A 23,404-nucleotide genomic window follows, 5' to 3' on the forward strand; every position below is an offset into this window, starting at 1 on the left:
CAGCCTAGCGCTGTGGTGTAACATCTTGCACCATTCAGTGTGTCTGCTCATGACAGCGCTGAGTGGGGTCATTAAATGAGCTGTTCATCACCCCGTTCGTCATCCTGTTACATCTCTCTGCGGAATTCCCATGACAGGCCAGCACTCCTTCTCACGGCAGGGTGCGTCACATTTCTGCATCTGGAGAGCGTCCCGCCCTCTTGCCCCCGGGGCCCATTAACATCCATTCCTGCCTCCGGAGGAGAAAAAAATGGAGACAAAGTCACTGCGAACGGAGGCACTTCCTGCTCGGGGAGACGGCACGGGGAGCGCATGGCTGACGTGGCAGATGCCTGAGCTGTGACAATAAACACAGAGCAGAGCAGAGCAGAGCAGACCTGTCCAAGAATGTAACTGTCTGAAACTGCTTCCAGTTACCTACCAAATAGAACTGTTCATATCTGAGAATGGGCCCAGAATTAGTTACATCTATATGAATTTCGTATTACTAGCATGTCCTGAAATGCATTTCCTTCCCTGTGACTCGTTTCTTCAATAATAGTTTTTGATTATTTTGACGGTCTTCCCAAAAAATTGGTAAAAAAAAATGCGACGCAATCCAAGTTTGTTCAACAGCTGCGGCTTAATGTTTACATTTCTGCATAAACGTGTCATTAATATATACGGCATGTATTCCTGAGGCCTTTGTGGCATGCCTGGTTCTGGGAGCGACCGGGCGGCGAACGACGGTGGGTGGATTTCAGCAAATGTTTGTTCTTCTTTCCCATGATCATAAATTAAAAAAACCACAGACAATTAATGAAACACCAATGGCTTGTCAGCTCTATGTAAGAAACAAGCACAACTACTCGGGTTTTAACTTGAAGCTACACAATCCCTGCCCCGTGTGGCTGTGAGTCGGCCAGATCAGCCTCCTGTACACCACAGTCATTTTTAAATATTTGCACACATATCAGGGTAGTTGGTAGTGTAGTGGTTAATGCTACTGGCTTTGGACCCGAAGGTTGCAGGTTTGACTCTCACCTCTGGTTGTAGTACCCTAAAGCAATGTACTTATCTTAAATTGCTCTTGTAAAATGTTCTAGCTGTATAAATGGGTTAATAATTGTGAAGTAGCTCAACATTGTAAGTCACTTTGGAGAAAAGTTTCACCTTGATGAATAAATGAGTATGGTTACAGGAAACATGATGTGTTTACCAGTTAATCTGATAGATGTTAATAAAGGGCACCTCAATAAAATAAGGGTGTGAGGCTACCTTACTTCAACTCACTTCCATTGTGTTTACAGCTTATAACTGGTATTCTTGAGCTTTGGTGATCCATAAGGAAAAGGCAGAAGTTGAACGTGTTCACGAGATGAATTGGTTAACAATAAGCACGGAAAGGGAGTTTTTGAAGCCTGTGCTTATTTTTTATGGTTTTTTTGTTACTATTTCAAATGAGTTATTATGTAGCCAGGCCTTGGATAATAAAAATATATTTTTAAATTTTAAGTATTTAAACCAGGAATTACATCAAGGGACATTTCTGATTATTTTGATTGGGATTTACTGGGTAGGCATTTACATGTACAAACATTTAAAGAGATACAAGTAAATGAAGTTACAAAGAAATTTTTTATTGTGTTCTTAAGTTGAGGATGTGGTATATTCTGAAAAAAAATATTTTAAATCGTATCTCTGTTACATACCAGTCTATGTTCCTGGTTTATAGCCAAAATAAGGTATCAAAGAATAGGTAAACAGTAAATGGATTGATTAGGAGCAGCAGAACGGAAAGTGATTATGGAAGTGGACAAGTTACCCAAAAGTTGCTGGTTCTAGTTCCAGGAGGGTCCTGCTATAGTGACTAAGTAATTAACTAAAACTCCTAAGGAACTATCATCATCACCAATGAGTACCTGATGTGCACCAGATTTTCCATATGGACAAGGTAACGAGATTTTTTTGGCGACATATGATTTGCTTGGTTCGTTACCGTTTTCCAACATCACACCAGCTACGCTTCCATTGCGGAAGTGGAACGAGCACAGCCGAGTCAGGAAAGGAAAAGACTGGCATCCCTTCCCACGTGAGCTTCTCAGCTATCGGCTGGAGGACTGCATTAGGACACCCAAACCTGCCAGTCAGCACAGCAGCATCTCGCCAGGAAGCTGCTCTTAGCTGTGCGGATGCGTAACCTGCTACTCTTCTACAGCCTCATCCAGCTTGCTATGTCTCCCAGATAACCGAGTGGAGTTGTGCTGATCCGGACCCATGTTCCTGCACTTGAATTTCAAATTTTCGCCCCTTGTTCTACAGCTCCACTGGTGGAAAACACAGCTGTTACCACAAACCCCAATGATCCAATGCAGGCAGTTGTGTTGTTCACCAGTGCTGCCGATCCAACAAAAACAGATCGGTATAAAAAGTACTGCAACCCTTGAAAAGTGGGTGTACGGACCACATGGATAAAGAGGACATTAGCTAGGCCTGTAAGTTACTGCAGATAAATAATAAACAAATATTTATAGCAATCAACAGATGTTTGGCAACCAACAGTGTAGAAACAGCTTAGTGAAACATGGCCCAAAACCAGCAGTGCAAGGGTTAATCTTATTTACTGATGTTACACTGGAAGGTTATATTATTTAATGTATATAATATAGTATTATTTCACACACACACACTTTCTGAACTGCTTGTCCCATACAGGGTCATGGGGAACCAGAGCCTAACCCAGCAACACAGGGCGTAAAAGGCCAGAGGGGGAGGGGACACACCCAGGACGGGACGCCAGTCCATCGCAAGGTACCCCAAGCGGGACTCGAACCCCAGACCCACTGGAGAGTAGGACCTGGTCCAACCCACTGAGCCACCGCACCCCCGGTATTATTTGATTTCTTTTAAATTACAGGCAGCCCTTGACTTATGACTTATGAGAATTATGACAACCCAGACTTCCAACGGCCATCTAGTTAACTTTAATATATTACTTGTGTCCCAATATTTGGTCATAATGTCTAAGGATGACGGCTCCATCTGCTGTGCGACAACACAGACCGGTCACGCTGCCGCAAGGCACCCATATTTTTATTATTAGGGTCTCGGTCCGTGTTTGCGTGTTTAACAGCGAGTGTGTTTTGTTCGCAAAATTTTTTGTTTGTGATTCCATCTAGTTACTCTATTATTTTAAATGGCTAGCAAGTAAAAAGTGAGTCTTCTGGTAGTACTTCTCAAGCAGTCCAGTCAAGGATATACAAAAGGAGGAGTATTGCTGAGATTTGTACTTTCCGACTTCCTGTGTTGAATCTAGAATCCAAACCACTAAACATTTACAATTATTTGTTTCCTCCAAAGCACCTAACCCGTTTATACAGCTGGGTATTTGTAACTGGAGCAACTCAAGGTTAAGTCCATTGGTGAAGGGCACCGCAGCAGGTGGTGGAATTCAAGTATGGGTCCTTTGGGTCCAAAAGTTGAGGCTCTAACCACTACGCCCCCTACTGCCCCCTTCATCACTTCAGCCGAAACATCCAGATGCTTCTTTGTTTCCTGCGGTCAAAGGAAAATTGTGGAACCCCAATGAATGAGGGCTACGCTCTGAGGCATTGTTTACCTCATGTTTGCTGGGCAGAAAAATCACAGCGGTACTGTACTGCCAACCAGGAATGGGGGAGGGTAACCCTGGGACACCTGCCACGACCTTCTACATAATAGTCGCACCGGGAGTATCCTTTTACATTATTCATTTGCTTTCTTGATGACCTTTCTGAGTTGGACTTTTGGGCCCCAGAGCTTCACACTTTGCCTCTTCGGCTCAATTTGGCTGTCGGTTTTAACTGTATAGCAACGCTCCCCCTGAAATTTCAGCATGCAGCCACGTGAATATAATACCAGCACGGTACGCACTATTCGACTGCTCCCGGTAAGGGGTTATGAGTGCAGAGAGCCTCAGTGCGGTGACATTGAGGTCTCCTTCTGCAGTAGCTTTTCATTTCTCATAATGCGACAGAAGAGCGGGGCAACAAAATAACTGTTAAGCGCTATTTCAGCTTAGTTCACTAGGTATCTTGAACATCACTACAAGTTGTAGAGGTTGGCCAGGGGTGCTCGATGCGTAGCCCAACCGCTGAAGGCAGCCTGCCGTTTCACATCACGTGGTCACAAGAAAATTTGTAAAATTTAATTAATTATAATATAGGCTACACCTACTACAAGTATTATGCATTCTATCGATCACACTGCAACACAGTTACAGGAAGACACACACACTTTCTGAACCGCTTGTCCCAAGCAGGGTCGCAGCGAGCCGGAGCCCCACCCGGCAACATAGGCCGCGAGGCCGGAGGGGGAGGGGACACACCCAGGATGGGACACCAGTCTGTCGCAAGGCACCCCAAGCAGGACTCGAACCTCAGACCCACAAGAAAGCAGGTACAGTCCAAACCTGCTGCGCCACTGTGCCACCGCACCCCCCTTGCTAGACACACACACCACCTAAATTAAATTCAATAAATAATTTTTTTTTTGAGACATTTAAGATTGTGTATGTCAGTTGCTGTGATTTTTGTATGGACAGCCCTCAGACCAGTTTGAAATAATGATTGTGGCCCTTGGCCAAAAAAGTTTGCAAACCCCCGCTTTATATAAATTAAATAGTGTAGAATGTGTGACATCCCTCGAAAAATTGATGTCCCAAGCAGGGTGTACCCTGTCTCACACCCTGTGCTTCCAGGATAGACTACAGACCTCCACAACCCTACACCAGGTAAGGGGTTGAAGCGGGTGAGTTTGAAAGTGTGATGTTCAATAGCTTTGAACAAACACAAATCTGTGAGCTGCCACTCCAGGCACTTATGTATTTATTTCAAAGATGTACGAGGTTGCAAGTTAACTGGACTGACAGTCACTTAACTAATAAAATGTCCTTCAATAAAAAGCTGCATTTGTTATGTTCAGTCTAAACTATAACCTAATCTGAATAAACATGTGCTGCTATAATTAAAAAAAACTGACAAAATTTAAGGCAATTCATGGTACTTAGATGCGTTTATTCCTGGAATGACTGGATAAAATCTTACTGAAACAGTGTTCATTCAACTATTTGAAAAAATATTTAATAAAAAGTTTGATTTGTTTGTTTCTTCTTAAACCATAACTCAAAAGCCTTTTTTCTTTAATGAAGTTATGGATCATAGGCTGATTACTCTTATACCTGCCAAGGAAATATATTTTGTTATAATCCACACCTGAAGTTCCTTATTTAAACAGTCTCTCAATTAAAATGCTTGGAAACGTTTAACTTTCTCCCACAAGAACATTTTCTCGACATTAAACATTAATCATGACTATTATACCTTTATCCAGTTCAGAGAAATTCTGCAATGCCCCCATACCTTTCTGGATTCTCTTTGCTAACCCTCTCACCTTGTTTTATATATGTGGATGAATTGACAAATTCTCAGCGTACCGTTTATGTTATGTCTCGGTGCTGCTCTCTTCATCAATAAAAAAATAAAAATAAATTGGGTTTAGTTACATTAATTAGAAAAAAATGGTCAAAGGTAATTATGAAAGGAATTGTTGTCAATTGGAAGGAATTGAGCCAAATGGCAAAGTAACACCCATAATATCTATACAAAAAAATCACATAAAATAAATCGTTTACAGTCTATAACAGACAAGAGAGGTAAAAAAAACCCTCAGTTTAAAAATCCTGATATTTTATGCAAATAATATTTAAATTCTAGGACTCCAGCCTCAGTAGTCTAGGTTGGTAAGAACAATTTGTGCAGCATCTCCAGTGAAGGATTTACTGCAGATTTACCTCTTTTTTTTGAAAGAGCTGAACCCCATTGCTTCCATTTGCTGAAACAAGGTAACTACCAACCGATGGACCGCTTCGGTGGTTTGCCAACGTACCTGCGAATGAAGCGGAACGGCACCTATCGCATTCTTCTTTTCCACCGCCAAAGCAACCTCTTTTCCCTTCGAAACCCGAAACGCGGAGCCGCAGACTGTAAATGGAACCTCTTTAGACAGATAAATTGTGTTTTCTCCAGTTTCGGAGGATCTGCAGCCTAACCAAACAGCTGGTAACAAGATACGTGAAATTACGGAAAATAACCTCTAGGGAATATTACACAAGACATTCCCCAAATTCTCTGCTTCTCTTATCCTCTGTGTTCCATGGCTGGATGAAAGATCATACTACGTACACTGGGCGCGTAGACATCATTTCCACTATAGGATAGTGGAAATAGTGCATAGAAAGGTCTCTCCCATACATTTTCCATTTTTTCCCAAGCATTTTTGGAAAATCCATTAGTTCCATATCAAGAAGAAAATAAGGAGTCCAGTTGTTCAGCAGAACTTCCAGCCAAGGGCCATTTCTGTTGTACCCTGACTTTGGGACTTCACGTAAATTGGTAGTGAGGACACGTACCAGCATAACTGAGTGAATATGAACAGAGGATGGTGTGGAATGAGAGGAGGCTGAGCGCTCACACATAAAGAACGGAGTATCACGCTCATGCCAACACCTACACCTGCTTAGTTGCTGGTACCCATGCCACCCTAACACATACACCCAGTTGCCGTAACTCCCCCATTCGAGCCCCGCTGAATCCAGAAATCCTGAATTAGTGTCCTCATGTCCCATGAACCAGCACATTTGTCACAACTAGCTATGCAAAACGGTGCAAAAATATACATTTAAATATATATTAACATAAAATATGTTTTCGAGACTCCTCAACGGAATGCTGGACATTTGAATAGATGCCACCCTACAATCACCCAGCATATACAGCGAGGTGGAGCAGTGTGCACAAATTTGCCCGTGATCAATGGAGTCGGTAAAACGCCTGGGATTCTTCCCCTCTCATTGCCTATGGTAACGTCTCGGGTTACCGGGCGAATACTGATCTGCTCCAAGTGTAATGTCTTCTGCAGGAACGTGCAGCCTGTACAGTGCAAAGGAGTGATCGATTTACTGCATGCATCCCTCCCAATCTCCAAATCTCTGAATACGCAAGAAAGACATATAAAGTGAAACTTACAGTGAAAAAGAAAAAACAGAATTTATATGAAAGAAATGGCTGCATATCTTTATGTATTATACGCATTCAGTATTTACAACCACATGTCCTATACAGGGTAACCATGGTCCAGAGCCCATCCTGGAAGCACAGGGTATGAGGCACCCAGGATGGGACCCCAGTCCATCATTGGTCAGTCATACAAACACTAACCACAATTTACAGTCACTAGTTTACCTGAAACACATGTCTTTGGACTGTGGGAGGAAACCAGAGCACCCGAAGGAAACGCATGCAAACAAACGAACGAGCAAACTCCACACAGACTGAGCCACATCTAAACCCACAGCTCATGGCGATGAGGCATCAGTGCTCCCCACTGAGCCACCGTGATGCCCTTTGGTTTATATATTTCATTCAATAAATGTCGGGCGTCACACTCGTGATTTATTATCGTAGAGCACTTTCACATCTAGTCACATCAGGCACCTGACCCGCATAAAGCTCTGCTCAGAACCAACCTGGTTGTACTAGATACATGACTTAGAGACCATCAAGCTAAACCCTTGTTGGAAATGGCACCTCCCCCTCATTCACTTAGCCAGAACACAGCAGCGAATGCCTGTCAATGCCTGCCAGTGCAAATGTTTGCTGGCAATCAATAACGTGAGATGTGAAATATAAGGATTCCTGACCGTAATCCAATTCCATTGATCTGTATTGACTTCTTGGAAAAGCTTTTAGGGAATGCGGAGATGAATGGGGATCAGGGCTCGGTTATTTCGGACCATTTTATCGAGGCCTCCCGGACTTCAGACTTCACTTTAGGTACCAGGAACATTCGCTATTCAGACCATTTTCAGTAAAAACAAAACAATACCTACATTTATTACCTTATATTTTGACATAAAATGTGTTAAAATTATAAAGATATCTTTTATCAAAGTTAATGCTTTGCTGCTTAATCACAAAAGCTCGTTTCCCCCGATGCCACTGTCACTGGTATTATCAAGGAAATGCGGAGCGCAATAAATAAACGTGGAAATCCGGTAGCTCTCTTGATCGAAGAAAGGAATCCCAGAATTTCCCAGGCTTTCTAAAGCAACGAGAAGAAAAAAATCGGCTTCGGTGCTTCCATTTCTTAAATTAGCACCGTGCACAGGGCCTCGCTGGGCCAAAAAGGATCTGCTGGCTCTAGGCTGACCCTGATGGGGAACGCAGGCTAATCAGGTCCTGGAATAAATAAAAGAACACAAATGCTGCCCCAGACACCTAACATCAGAAACACGTGCATTATAAAATGTGGAGGACTTCAAACAGATATGTATGCTAATTTATTTTAATTAATCAATTAATTAATCAATTAATTAATCGACTGTAAATGTAAATAAAAAATTGTAAGTAAATGTAAATGTGAAAAAATAAAATGTAAATCTAAAATATGGTTTTGCCACACCCGTGACAGGTCATTTGGAAGGGTCTCACTTCCTAGTTACCCATGTGTGGGCAGTTTACTAGTACGGTAGACCGTTTTCACACTTTTAAAAGATGCTGACACCTTATTTAAAGCTTGATTTGATTATTGCCAGAAATATTCCCATATTTAAGAGCACTTCAGAGGGTTAAGGAGGGGAAATAACCCTCTCACTGTGTCGAAAGCCGTTGTGTCTTCGGTTTATACTGTAACCAGCGCTGACACATTTTCTCTTTAAGCCCGTTAAATTAATCCTTTATCACTTACATTCCAAGGCTCAGTGGTCCCGTTCTCATTATAACACATGAATCAATAAACAGACACAACTACTGAAATAAAGACGTTTCCCGTCCGAGGGCAGTATTCGTTTCAGCATTCATCATTCCGCTCCTTTATACTAAGATTTCCGGAAATCAGCATTTTTTTCATTGTAAACCATTTGCACTGCATGAGGGTATGTGGCTGTCAACTGAAAACATGCTTGGATATGATGTCAAAATTTGGTCGAATATTGCAATTGACCCATCATTCCAGGATCATATACACGATTTTTCAGATCACACTGATGTGACAGTAGCCTTAAGTATAAAACGTAAAACAAATTGTAATAAAATATATTTTGTCTGTGTAGAGTTGTATTTTTTCCAATGACTTCAAATATTGACAAAGTTATTCTTCAATAAGCCGTGTTTCATTTCATCCAATATCCTGCCGCATGGAATAAAACTACCAGTGATCTTAATGAAAGGGAGAAGGAGGGTGCAAAGAATACAACTGCCTCCAATTCTGTATTTGCAAAGACAAATTTTTATAGTATGTATACGGAGTTGCGCTCATAAAAATCATGTCAAATATATTCATGGATTTTTAACTATTTGGTTTTCAAATACTTTTTTCTTGCAGTATCGTGAAATGTTATATAATAATTCCTAGAAGAAGGGTTCTTCTCTATATCGACATTTTGGACCCATTGACTAGAGGCAAGCACTGGGACTTACCAACACACGATCTCCCACTCGGAGGTCCTTGTCGCCCCCTTTCTTGACCGATCCGCTGTCAGACATGTTGGAACCGGACTCGTTCCCGGTCTTTACAGAGCTGTTGAGCACACCCTCCCTCAGTGGCATTCCTGCACGCTGGGTTGATGTAGCTGCCACGGCACTGCCATGGACTGTCAGGTTCTGGGCGGTGAGCGGGTCCACAGAGTGGCCATCGCCCCCGTCTGCTACTGGCTGTCGCGTGAGCTTGGAGGGCCTCGTGAAGATGCCCTGCAGAGGCGGGCACTCGAAGTAGCGCACGCCGCCCACAGATCCATCGTTTTTGCCCACTGGCTCATTGAGCACAACGCCGGCCCACTGTCCAGGAGCAAACTGGGTTTCCCCCAGGTACTGGATGCATCCCGGCTTCACCCCATTCACCCAGACTCGTTCTCCGACTACGAAGTCCCCGAGCACATCATCCCCCACCTCCGAGATCTTGGAGCTGGATTTGTCGGAAGCGTTGCTGGGTGTGGGAGCGGTCTGCTTGTGCGGGGAGCCTGCGGACGAACAGAGATGCCACAGATTTAGTTTGATCTTCGTCATTCAGCCAAGGACACAGATGTGTTATATAGAAATGATTTTGAACGCGTTGGTCTTAAGCCTGGATTTAAAGGTGTCCAGAGCAGTTCTAATATTCTGAAACAAAAACCCAAATTTAACTACTTTTATATGTAAGCAAGAGAAGTTACAGTTGGACTGTACTGACAATACACAGATTAGAGTACTAACAGAGATCTATGTGGAAGGTTATTTAATGCTTTTAAAAAGAAAGACAGAAAGCACAAGGCCTGTAAAACCACTTCCCTTTAAAAGGATGAAATGGAAAAAGTGGAACAGCAACAGCAGAATACAAAGACGGAAAGAACAGCAAAAAAAAATGCAAACCACTATGAGAAAAGAAAAACCACAGTTGCTGCATATCAGTATTTATCTGTCTTTGAACCTGTGTTTGTGTACTTATGAAAGTATTTGTTGTATACATGATAAGTTCTTCTTCACAGCCAGGCTGGTTGTGCATCCTCATTATTTACTTCCGCCGGTGTCTCATACAGAGTGACCGGTGTCATTCTGAGTTTCAAATATTCTCCACAGGCTTCAAAAATAATGATGATCTCTCTCTAAAACATTCAGGCTTGAGTACACACACACCATCTGAAACCACTTGTCCCATACAGGGTCGCAGGGAGCCGGAGCCTAACCCAGCAACGGAGGGCATAGGGCTGGAGGGGGAGGGGATACACGCCAGTCTGCTGACTCGAACTGCCAACTGGGACTCGAACCGCAGACCTACTGGAGAGCAGAACCCGGTCCAATCCACTGCACCCCCCCCCCACCTCAGGCTTGAGTAGTGATTCCGAAAATAAAGTTTATTTGTTACTGGGTTTCAAATTTAAAAAAATCAGCCCAAAAAAACAGACTTAGTGCTTTTTTTTTTTTTTTTTTAAGATCACATATAGTCTGGTTAATAATATCATGAACCGGGTGAACCCTGTGTTACTTTCACTGAACGTGGGGTACCTGGGACACGTCTGCGTGTGACACTTGCATTCTGGGAAATATCAGGAAATGATGAGAACTGTTAAAGTAGGGACAGATGAATTAACATATGGTTGCCTACCCTTTGCTGCTATGAAGGAACAGCGCTTGTGCCAGGGACGTCTGTCACACCGTGGGGGAGGGGTACTACACCATATTTATGCCCCAGTTAACCCCATATGTTCCCCACTGCTGGAAACAGCAGTGAATAAATGACCAAATTCACTGCTCTGTCTGTTAAATTTTCATGCTAGGCAGATATCCGATATCTTTCTGGGGTGGGTTCAATTACCCAGGTCTAGGATGCAAACCGTAATTGCTTTAAGATGTTAAATAAGTTTTCCAGCATAATTACGGAAAGTGTTGCCATAACAGACCACTACATGTGGCGAAGGAAAGCAACAAGATGACCACAATGATATTTATTTATACTGAAAGTCATTACAAACATGCTTTTTGCTAAAAAAAAAAACTCATCCATCCATCCATCCATCCGTCCATGCAATTTCAAAAACCGCTTGTCCTGAGCAGGGTCGCGGTCATCCGGAGCCTATCCCGGAAGCATTAGGCACAAGGCGGGCGGGGAGGAACACAATTGACGGTGTATTCATACAAACCGCACATCTTTGCATTGTGGTGCAAAAAAAGTGAACTTTAATTTAGTAGTACATTTTGTTACTTCAGTAAGCTTAAAAATCATATCTGCGGAAACTACAGATTTAGTGTAGGTTTAGTTATTTATTCGTTTAGCTATTCTCCTAAACCATTCACAAAGTTCAGCAACTTCTAATTTTTTTTGCTCATTTATACAGCAGGAGCAATACAGGGTATGTACCTTGCTCTCCGGTACTACAGTAGGTGGGATTTGAACCTAGATCCCATCTGAATACCTTGCCACCCGCTCGTCCTCAGGTGTAACAGTGAGGATATTCAAAGAGAAATGAAATAGGCAGAAGGCTGCTTGCTTTGCATTGATTTTGGGGGTTTAAGCCGATTCTTCTCCACTTAAACTGCCTTCTCCTGCTCTTTTGGGTTTTTTTTCAGGCTTTACCTTTACTTTTATTCATTTAGGAGACACTTTTCTCCAACGCAATGCACATCTCTGAGAACAACACAAGAACCGCATTACATCAACAGAAGGAGAGGTCTGGATGCCAACACGTGATTCTCGAGGACAGTCAATTTGTCACATTCCGCCACGTGAGCCAGCGTACAGGCAGTCCCCGGGTTACGAACGAGTTCCGCGTCCTCAGCCTGTCTTTAAGTCGGGTTTTGACATAAGTCAGAACAGTTAGGCACGGTTCGTGTCTAACGCCAGTTTGCCAAATGTTTCTCTTAGTATATAGTATGTCGTGTACCTTTCTATGCATAAAAAACATTCAAGAAACACTTCCGGATACACTAAAACATCTTTAATGTAACAATACAGTAATAATAATAATAATAATGATGTAATGATAACAACAATAAATGTAACCACAGTATGTATAATAGACAGAAATATAGAAAGAGATAATAATAGTAAATGTTACTACAATATTTATAATAAAGAGAGACAGAATGTTTGTGTGTGTGTGTGTGTAGGTATTAAAAAAACAATAAAGAAACTTTGTTTGCTTTTCCAATGTTCAGTGGCGTTTCACCTTTTTCCGACTGCTTTATCATTTACACTTTACTTTCAGTCGTGATCGCTTTCCTTTTCTTTGATGCATCACCGTCGCTTGCATCACATTTATGCTTTGGTGCCACGGTTAGCAGGGTAAAAACAAAAAAAATTAAAGCCAAATACAGTAACACACGAGACACTGTTAACAGCAACGTGGTCCGACTGAAAAGAAGGAAGCCTTTGTCCTACCTCGGGTTCACGCGCCCTGCCCACGAGCCGATAACCAGCTGTAGACACGCAATGTTTCGGCATCGCAAAGTAGTGCCCATTTGTTATTATGAATCATTGTATGTAACCTGAATTTTTAATATAGTAGGCTTTACAGGGGGTGGTTCGCAACTACGGGTTGTACATAAGTGGGACATTCGCAACCCGGGGACTGCCTGTACATCACACAAGCAACTGTATATAGGCTTTCCATTATTAAACAATTTTTTTTAAAATTATTAAACTGAAACATATATATGTTTACTGAGCGCTTACGAGACCAGGGAAGAAGAGAATTTCAAAGAGGTGAGTTTTGAGACCTTCTTATATGTAGAGAGAGATTCTGCAGTTCTGAGTGACAGGGGGGAGGTGATTCCGCCACATCGCAGCCAGACCCAAAAACCTTTGTGCTTTTGATCTTGGATTTTGGCTTTACCTTGTTCAGGAGCAAAGCACATTAAAGCCACTGGCTGAGAATTAAATCAAAGTTAGACACAATACAGACTAATACAAGAAGCTCCGGATGACCCAGTGAGATTTTCTACCATTCCAGCGAGTCTCTCTAGCCACAATAAATGATGTGAGCATAAAACAGAGAGACGGCCTAAGGACATTTATGGCTTGTCACACAAAACAGAGAAAAAAACATCAGCGGGTCATGGCTCTAGATGTATTGGTACAGTACAGTGTGCAACTCCATAAAAGAGCTTGGCTGACAGCAGCAGAGACCACACCTCTAATCCCATGAACCAAGCGCAGCCATCCATTTATTTAGCAGATACTTTTCTCCAAAGCAACTTCCAATGAACTCTATGTAGTGTTACAAGCCCACACACCTTATTCACCGTGGTGACTTACACTGCTAGATACACTACTTACAATGGGTCACTCATCCATACATCAGAGGAACACACTCTCTCTGTGTGTCACTCACACACTATGGGGGAAGCTGAACAGCATGTCTTTGGACTGTGGGAGGAAACCAGAGCACCTGGAAGAAACCCACACAGACACAGGGAGAACATGCAAACTCTACACAGACCAAACAGGGATCGAACCCACATCCTCTCGCACCACCCAGGTGCTGTGAGACAGCAGCTCTACTCACTGTGCCACCATGCTGCCCATTCAGTTCCTCCTGTGATTTGCTTTATAAAGGGACATGGTTAAGAGAAGACAGGTTCCTCACATCAAAGTGCTGTTTGGGGTGCTTCCTGTTTTGTAGATTGTGTTGAGGATATTGTGAATTTTAGCAGCATTTTGAACCTTGCGTTGTGCTGTAGATCTTTTCCTTTACAGAGGCTCTTCGACTTACAACGGTTTGACTTACGATTTTTCGACTTTACGATGGTGAGCTAGCAATAGACGTTCAGTAGAAACTGTACTTCGAATTTTGAACTGTGATGTTTTTTTCCCCGGCAAGTGATACGCGGAGCAATACTCTCTTGCGATGCTGGGCAACGGCAGCGATCCACATCTCCTAGTCTGTCACGCAGAGGTGTGTATTAGGTGTATTTAAATGCATTTTCGACATACGATATTTTCGACCTACGATGGCTTTCGCGGAACGTAACCCCATCGTAAGTCGGGGACCACCTGTATTTACTTTCCATAATACCCGAGCTGATGCGAGTCATTTATTCAGAATAAATCTTTAGCAGCGTTCATTTTCGTTCAGTTGGTTTCGTCAGTTCTAGATTGCAAGGTTAATAAAACCCGTAAGTCCACCAATCGCCACCTCAGACGCTCTTTGGTGTGTGACTAAGAGCAGCACAGATGCTGTAAGTAGAACCCAGGTTGAAAAAAGAAAACCTGCATAGAAACGGAAAGGGTTCAATTTTTAATTTCAGCCGTGCATTCGATGACACGGAGAGCTAGCACTTTTATAGAAATTAGCGGCACTATAGTATTTCCGTTGGATATACAGTAGGCGTCAAGTCGATTTCTTCAAAGTATCAATTTCTAAAGAATTACACGAAACTTATCTTTAAAGACTGACTGCATACTCTGACGCCCATATTAATTATTAACATATTAATCATACTAATTCAAGTTTTTCATTTCTGTTTCAATCGATCACTTGTTCTATGCAGATTCGTGGTGGTGGAGAGTCTATGACAGAATCGTAGGGTACAAGGCAGGGTCCAAGGCAGGGTACAAGGCAGGGTACACCCTGGATGTGAAAGCAGTCCATTCCAATGAATTTGAAAATACTATTATTTATTTATAGTACTTATTACCATGCATATTACAAGCAACAATTATATCGTTACTAGAGTTACAGCGCTGCACAACAACCGAACGTTAACGGCAGTTAAAAGCCGTAAAGTGTTAAAAGCTAAATACTGCAAGTGTAAATTTGCACCCGTTATTCAGTTTCAAACACTGATTATCGCAGAGGATGTGTGAAAATATTTTAACAGCTTACTGATATTTTAATACAAATCTGGGGTCGTGAACATTGGGTTCTTTTAGGTCGGGAGACCTAGTAGCTTCCATTATTGATAAAGAAAGATGCAATGATGGGCAGAGAGGACACCTGAGGGCCACGTCTTGTATCAGATATCGAGCCCAGATGTTTAAAATTACAGTCATCTGCTGACCATATAATCAAAGCAGGTCTTCAGCGGAACACAACAGGACTTACTGAAAACCACACATCACCGGACACCATGTTCTTCACAAATGAATGTAACTTTGGCAGCAACCTAAAGAAGTCCACTTCTCCCAGCTGGCCATTTCCCGCTTTGCTGCTCTGATGAACGAGCGCCCAACAATGCGGCGTTCTACCAGCGAAGGTTGGCGTTTTCCGGGACGATCGTAAACCTCTCGAAAGTTTCACGCTTTCGGAAGCACGAAGGCTGTGCTGTTTTCGTGGTCTCTCAAACACATTTATTTGTGTCTCCTCAAGCAAAAAAAAATGTCTTTTCTTCTCGCAAAATCCAGCAGCTCCTTTCCGCACGTCAAATCCCGACGCTCTGGAAATCGTGAAAATACTGGTCCTCCACGTTTATATATTTCATTCTTGGCCAGTCCCTTATCCTTAAACAGAAGAACGCGTTATATTTATGTTCATTTTGCTTTTTTAAGACGGTCCAGACGAAGGATGCCATTAACTCCAACCTCACTGTAATTCGAGTGGCTCTGCCGGCACCGTCGCCTCTTAGTCACCATTAAGGTCATCACGGCCTCCTCGGAATGAAAACGTATATTCTCCGGATCCTTCGACGCTTGAACACCCGGTGACCTCGGTGATTCTTCCTAGATTAAAAGGCTCCGTTGCTGATCTCCGCAGCAAATTGAAAATCTTAACGCCAGCAAAAATATATCGGCAGCAGTTACAAACCAAAGCCATGCAAGCATTCGGTCCACCTTCAGCCCGTGTCAGAGCTCGTAACGAAAGCTATAAAACAATACGAAACTATTCATAACATATAAGGTACGACGGCCTGCTAACGCGCCGCTTATAGACGTGTGATTTTTCATACTACTCTGTTCAACGTCGAGATGATTACCGCCGCAGGGGTCGAGAAGATTAATGCATACACGTAGACATACCAGGCAGTACGTTAATACTGGGGTATCACCGCATGTCATCAAATAATCCGTCAAGACTGTCGAATTACCTTGGAAACTAACGTTCCCCGGTGAAACGAAGCTATTCGTTGATTCACAAGGTTCCTTCTCCAATACCTTAATGAACTGTCCTAACATGCGCATAGACGTACAAAGCAGCTTCTCGCCGACATATTATACTCAAAGACGAAATAAAGCGGAAAAGAAAACAGCTGATATGCAGTAATATAGTGGCGAGTCAAAACATGGTAAAGGAAGAAGGGGCAGTAGGGTGGTACTTGTGTAACTTCACCCCCTTCCTCTCCACAGCTATTTTAAATGCGTCTCCAAACAGGAATAGCTTGTGGCTTCTCGGATGAACGGGGCACGTTAAACGTCCTCGTTTGTTTTTCTGCGGCCTTTTCACGCGGCATAACCGAAACGTGAAAAAGAGGAATTAAAGCAACTATGAAACAAGCTGCACCTTTTATTGCAATAACCAGATCCCGCAGCGCGCTTCTTATTGCGAACCGTACGGCTCGTCGACTTAGAGCACAAAGGACTTGGCGGATAAATAATATACAGTAAGGATGGATTGGTAATTTAGAAAATATCACAATTTTGAGAACTTTAATCGAATAATTTGCTAAAACGATCGTTCGGCTTCGATCCGTGTCCCAGGTCAAAAAACAGTGCGCTGAGAATTCAAGCATATTTTCGGCAGACAGTAATAATATTTTATGAGCAAGACCAAACAATGAGCATACAAGTACCCAAACAGCCGTCTTCGGTACTTAATTATTGTAATCATCGTGAAATTGGATGTTTTTGGGTTCTATATAAATGTGGGCTATACTGCTTATAGGTCAGCAAGGTACAAACAGAGCTCTGCCCCAAATTTTACCATACTTTGCGACTCGTCTTGCGCCGATGATAGCCTCCCTTTTCTGCATGCACTTTAAAGCTCTGATTAGCATGTCATTTTGGAATAAAGTGCCCTCCGCAGCTGTGTCGGATGGTAGCCGCCGTCCGCCGAAAAGTGTGCCGAAAGGCTGGTGCAGCATTTGCCCCAGTGGCCCCGGTTGCCATGGCAACGGGGGGGGATCGGGGAAAGTGAGCCCTGCGAAGGGGAAGAGGGAACACAGGCCTCATTTTCACAATTGTTCCCCGCCGCCACCCACTCCCTGAATTCCACTATTCACCAGAAGAGCACAATGACCCCAGCATCAGGCCTTCAGAAAGCGCTCTTCTTTCGCTCCGCAGAGCGCGTCGGAAAGCTCGCCGGGCCCGAAGGCCGAAGGGAAGCCGAACCACCGTCCGACAAAACGCTCTTGTCCTGACTTTTCCGTCGCGAGATTCCACGCCATTAGTATGCTGCGCCGCTCACGCTCTCTATGTCACCGTCTTCGTACTACACGGAAACGCTGCCGAGAATTTATTGCACCATTAAACTAGGAGAACAGAAGTGCCAAAAGAAAAGACACTATTTATGCATTGTTTACGTGCAGCATGGCTAGAATTCAACTATTTGACCATATGCTGCAATAAAAGGTGACGGTTAATAGCGCTACGCCACTATAAACGTCTCCCTGTAATGCAGTCACTCTTTAATAAATAATAATAACCGCGTATCAGAAAAAAAAAAATGTATCTATTTGTCTGTTAGCATTTTTTCTAACTTTTTCCACCTTTATACCTTTATCTCTTTACCTTTTGTACATAAAATGGATTTAAAAGCACTGATTGCTTGCTGAATAGCTGAATAGCTTAGATGAGACATCTGAGTCAGTTTAAAGAAATTGCCTCCAAAGTGCACTATGTTCCCATAAATGATTTGTAGAACTGCATACTTAATTATGAAATAATTAAAACCATTCACCTCAGCAAAAGGCCACACAGAAGCTTAGATGAAGTTCCTTTATATATATGTGTATATGTATATGTATATATACAGTACATACTGTATATATACATATGTGTATATAATATATATTAATATATATATTTCTTTTTTTTTCCCCTAAAGGCAGCCACATCCTGCTGCTTTCTCAGCTACATCAGGAAAAATCAGGAGAAATTAGTCATCCAGCAAGACAGTCCACTCAACACAGCACACTGGCTTCCATTAAGTCAACATTAATCTCCCCAATCGCAAATCACAAATACAGTGTGCGATGGCAAGATTGGTCTGAACAAAGTCAAGAATGAGCGTTTCCCCTTTTGGAAACGAAAGAGCGTCTTATTAATTTCAGGTCATTACCATTTAAATGCTACCCACGAAGCATAGTGGGTCTGTCTCCACTGGATAAAGGGGATTATTTCATTGTAACCGCCAAGTTATACTTGCAGAGGTTCAAACGTAACAGCGACATGAGCAGTTTCATAACATGTTTTTTGAGGAAGCTCTTATAAAGTGAAAGCTGGTAATTTAGAGTTTCTACAATGGCACAAACTGCAATAATATGGGGGAAAACACAGCGCCGGATGACCGCATATAAAAACCGCACTTTTTACAGTAGTGATGTCTCATCACTTTAATATCACATGGTCTGCGTTTGGGAACAGATGATTATTCGATATGCTGCGTTAGACAGACACATCTCATGGAGATGGAAACCCGCAGAAGAGAGGTTCTGCAATGAAGATAATTTTCATATGATGACATACATTTGGCACGAATGACAAGCCTGCAACACGTATGGATAAGACAGAGGGGAGAGGAAGGATGACGGAAGCGATCGCCATTAGAAACCAAGGTGACATTCTCGGAACAAGAGCCTAGTGGCCCCAGCAACCCGACTGACTCTCGAATGAATTCGCACGGTTTTTCAGGATCTGTGACAAATATTCAGAGCAGAACATAGCCACAGACTGCCTAGGCATGGAACGAGCTTTAAAAAAAGGAACGTTTAGATATCACAAGGTTTGATCTTTTTCAGATAAAACTGAAATGTTTATAAAGAGAACCATTTATAATGTTAGTAGGTTTCAACAATATTGCATCTGGCCTTAAAAAAAAAAAATCACCTAGTGAAAAGTTATTCTTTAAAGGACCATAACCTAGAATAATAAAATGCAGGACTTTCAATAAACACTAATGCCATCCTTATGTCTGAACGAAATGTGTAAAACTTGTGAAAAATACACGCATTGAGGTTTTCATTATTTACTATATTGGTTGTATATAAAACAAGCCACTCAATTGGTTCTGAATGCTTCACAGCTTTTCATTAAGGAACTGTTTCAAGCTATTGTCCTTAGGTTTTTTTTACTCTTAAGAATGTAAAAAGAAGGAAAAACAGCAAAATTTTAAATGCTGATGTTCAGACAGCTGACTAATTATGAAACATATTTATGGACAGGCCTATATAAGATCTCCTTCTTATATAAAAACTGGGCCACAACTGTTCTCTAAACGCCTTTAAAGAGGCTCTTTTTCAGCTCTTATAGACCTAGTTTTGCCCTTAAAAAACAGTTAAGCACAAACAGAATGTGACTAAACAGCACGTGATTCAAGTAAAAAGTAAAAATTAAAAAAATGTAGCAAAGCATGATACCGGTTGCTTTATCTATCAAATGCCATAGATTTGGCCAATGTAAAAGAGGTTAAAGTATAAATAATGTATGATTGTAATATAGAATGCTTAGTCCATAGCATAAGCAAAACGAAAGCGAAATACAAAAGTTGTTGCCTGTTTCAGTCCCTGCTGGTTGAGCAGTAGAACAAGCTTAGATAATATATGAGGGAACAGTGAACCATCTGAGGGAAGCTCCCGAGTCCATAAACGCTTCGCGACGGTCGTTGTCTTACTGTCTTTCTGCGTGGGCGTGCCGGAGGACACGCCAGCCGCACTTCGCCCCACTGGGCTCGGGTGCTTTGGCCCTCTCCCAGGGATCTTCAGCCCGCTTGGCTTCAGCATGCTCATCGTATTCTGCAAAGGCTTCTCTGCTCGAAATGGCCAGCTTCCGGAGGAGGTGGCGTAAACTTTAGCGGTGGGAACGGCAAGCCCCCCGTCCCATTTCCCTGTGGAAGAAAGCACAGTGTATATAGACTTTTAAATTTACATTGACATATATTCATTTAGCCGAGGCTCGTCTCCAAAGCGACGTACATCTCATAGAAAATACAATGAGTTCATTGCATTAGGAGAACGAGACATAGTTTCAGATACGTGATTCTTAAGTATAGTTAGTTTCTTTCCACCGTATGAATCAATGTTCATCACACGAGTAGCTGCATAAAACTTAACTGGAATATCGACGGTTCCCGATCACCTAGTAATTTTTTTTTTTGAGATACGAACATTTATGGACGTTACAGGAGTAGCTGCGTAAAGGTTTATCTGGACATGAGCCCAAAGTTATAGAGCATGAACATTTATACCTTACATGAACTTAAGAGATGATGGGCAAAGTGAGTCTGGAAGAGATGAGTTTTCAGACCCTTTTCAAATGTAGACAGAGTTTCAGCAGTTCTGAGTGAGAGGGGGAGGTCGTTCCACCGCAACGGAGCCAGAACCGAGAACTTCCTTGCTTTACTTTCCGCGCGTGGGACCACCAAACGGGCAAATATACATGTATAGGGTATCTAATATCTAATAGCTGATATCTAAGATATAGACTATATACAGGGTATTTATATACAGCATAGTGGACATTTGGGTACAGTTACCACAACACACCTGAGTTCACTCCAGTCTGGAATTAGGCCCAGATGTACAGCATACAGCAACTAAAAAAACATGTGTAACAGCAATGGAACAATACGACTGCCTCCGTTAAAAACGTCAGGAGAAAGGAAACCCTTTGACGTTCACTACATAGCAAATTAACGACAATTCCGGTGTGTTTCGCCGATTTAGGAGACTATTTCGAAAAAGCTGAACAATCCGTCACTTTGATGGCCGAAACATCCTGTTTGGCTCATCCCAGTGAGGCACGATTTGTTTAATGCAGTGGTCCAGCTGCATATGGAAATTTTGCAGTGAGCGGGCAGGACTGTGCAGCAGACAACATAGTGGTTAGTGCTGTACCCTTACAATCTGACGTTTCACTGCTCCGGTCATCATACTGCTATAAGAGCCTTGATCCCGGTACTTACCCTGAAATGATACACTAAGAATACCCTGTATAAATGGGTAAATCACTGTAAAATCCATTACCGAACACTGTAAGGACAAGGGAGTAAGATAAATAAGATTTCACTTTTTGCCAGCAGGCAAAAGAAAAACGATTTTTTTGTCTTTATCACAGCCTCATTGTCTATAAGCGTTGGACCAGGCTAATATTGCGGAGTGATATATGGCAACATGTTGCTCACCATTAAAGGCCAGCAGCGGTGTTGAAACTATTAGGGGCACCAACTGGTGTAGCGGTTAGCGCTGGGGCCTTTGACCGTGAACGGCACAGGTTTGAATCCCACCCCCAGCTATAGCACCCTTGATCAAAGCAGTTAAAGTGAGTTGATACAGTAAAACTCACCCAGCAGTATAAAGGTGTTGTAGGTAACACAGAGAGCTATATAAATAAATGTAAATGCATTATCAAGAGGGTGTGTCAGATGAGGCCCACGCTGAAAGAAGGGATGCTCTGATCTCGCTTCTTATGGCCTCACGGTGTACGGGGATCGAACCGACGCTGAACACTGGCAACGTCGTCACATCGGCGATCAGAATCGAAGGTGGCGGCAGATCATCGGAAGAAGTGATGCTCTGCTCTCGGCGTGACTCAGTGGAAGTGCTCTTTGGTCACATGTCGCAGTGACTCCAACCCCCCTTCCCCGAAAACACCTGCACGGCCGGCGGTGAGACCCCTGACTGACAAGTCCACCGACACACATACAGTATTGCACCCGAGTACCAATGAGAGCACCGGGGACAGGGTTCCTTAACCACTTTTTCACATGGTCTGCTACATTAATCTAGAACTCTGTCTGATGCTTCTGTTTTTCTGCCAAACTGCCATTCATGCAACATAAAAAAGGAAAAATCGCCAACCCCCAACCCCCCCAGCCCTTAACGTGAATCTTACCTTAAAAAGAGGCGCAGGCCGAACCTGAATTATTTTCCCCCCACCGCCCTTTTCACACACAGACGCAGAGCTCGGGTTCGAAACCGGCCGCGCTCTAGAGAACCAGAGGAAAGCGGAGCGATCGCGAGCCCAGCCTCCGAGCCTCAACGATGGGACAAAAGAGCGCGCGGATACGCTGGATATTTTGTGTCATTTGCGGGCTTCTCTGCTCGCTCCCATTGTTTTTGGCGCAGAGCGGCGCAGAGCAGAGCAGCGCGTTTCTCCCTCCCTGACGGCGGCTGCGTGCGATCGGCGCACAGCGCGCGCTTCATACGCGCTAAATCGCAGCGGAAACGGCCGTTCCCCGCCGTCCGAGCGTGTGTGTTTCGTGCGTGCCGCCGGTGTGTTGGTTGGCGGACCGTAGCGATTCGGCGACGGCGGCGGCGGCGCGCTGTCCTGTCCGTCCCCGTCCCCGTCCTAGCGCCCCCCCACACCCCGGTGCCACTCCCTTCCAGGCGAAAAACATGGATGCTGCGATCCGCTGCCCGGCGGCTCCCCTTCTTCCCTTCCCTTCCCTTCCCTTCCCTTCCCTTCGCCGCACCCGCACCCGCAGCACCAGCTCCCCTCCCGCCATTCATTGTTCGCGATCATTTACCTGGCTTTACCTGCGCTTGGCTCTGAGCTCGCTGCTCGACGCGCCGGAGCTGCTCCGATGGGGACGCAGCATCAGCAGCCGCCCGTCGCCCAGCCGCGCGCTCCCGCCGCGTGCACGGAGGGGAGGAGATGGCGCCCCCGCGTCCCAGGCTGGCGCGTCCCCTTCCAGCGCAGCTCCGTTTCGCTCCGCTCCACGGCGATCGGCCTCCTCCTCTCCCTTGCTTTCTCCTGGCGGGGTGGC

At 43.5% G+C, this 23,404-nt stretch overlaps 1 protein-coding gene across 5 annotated transcripts in view; it reads right to left on the reverse strand.

Annotated features, from left to right (window-relative positions):
• clip2 (CAP-GLY domain containing linker protein 2) overlaps nucleotides 1-23,404 on the reverse strand; it is a 46,810-nt gene extending 23,406 nt beyond the window's left edge. For 2 of the 5 annotated variants that reach the window (XM_029249256.1, XM_029249254.1), the window contains exons 1-3: nucleotides 23,165-23,404; nucleotides 20,312-20,524; nucleotides 9,495-10,033 (exon numbers count right to left, since the gene is read on the reverse strand). In XM_029249256.1, coding sequence (XP_029105089.1) covers nucleotides 9,495-10,033; nucleotides 20,312-20,426 — 654 coding nt within the window. In that variant the 5' untranslated portion in view covers nucleotides 20,427-20,524; nucleotides 23,165-23,404. Of the gene's footprint in view, nucleotides 1-9,494; nucleotides 10,034-20,311; nucleotides 20,525-22,530; nucleotides 22,992-23,164 lie in introns of those variants that run through there. The other 3 variants (XM_018742118.2, XM_018742122.2, XM_029249255.1) reach the window with 2 other exon arrangements.

This window comes from Scleropages formosus, chromosome 25, assembly GCF_900964775.1.
Source record: "Scleropages formosus chromosome 25, fSclFor1.1, whole genome shotgun sequence".
NCBI lineage: Eukaryota > Metazoa > Chordata > Actinopteri > Osteoglossiformes > Osteoglossidae > Scleropages > Scleropages formosus.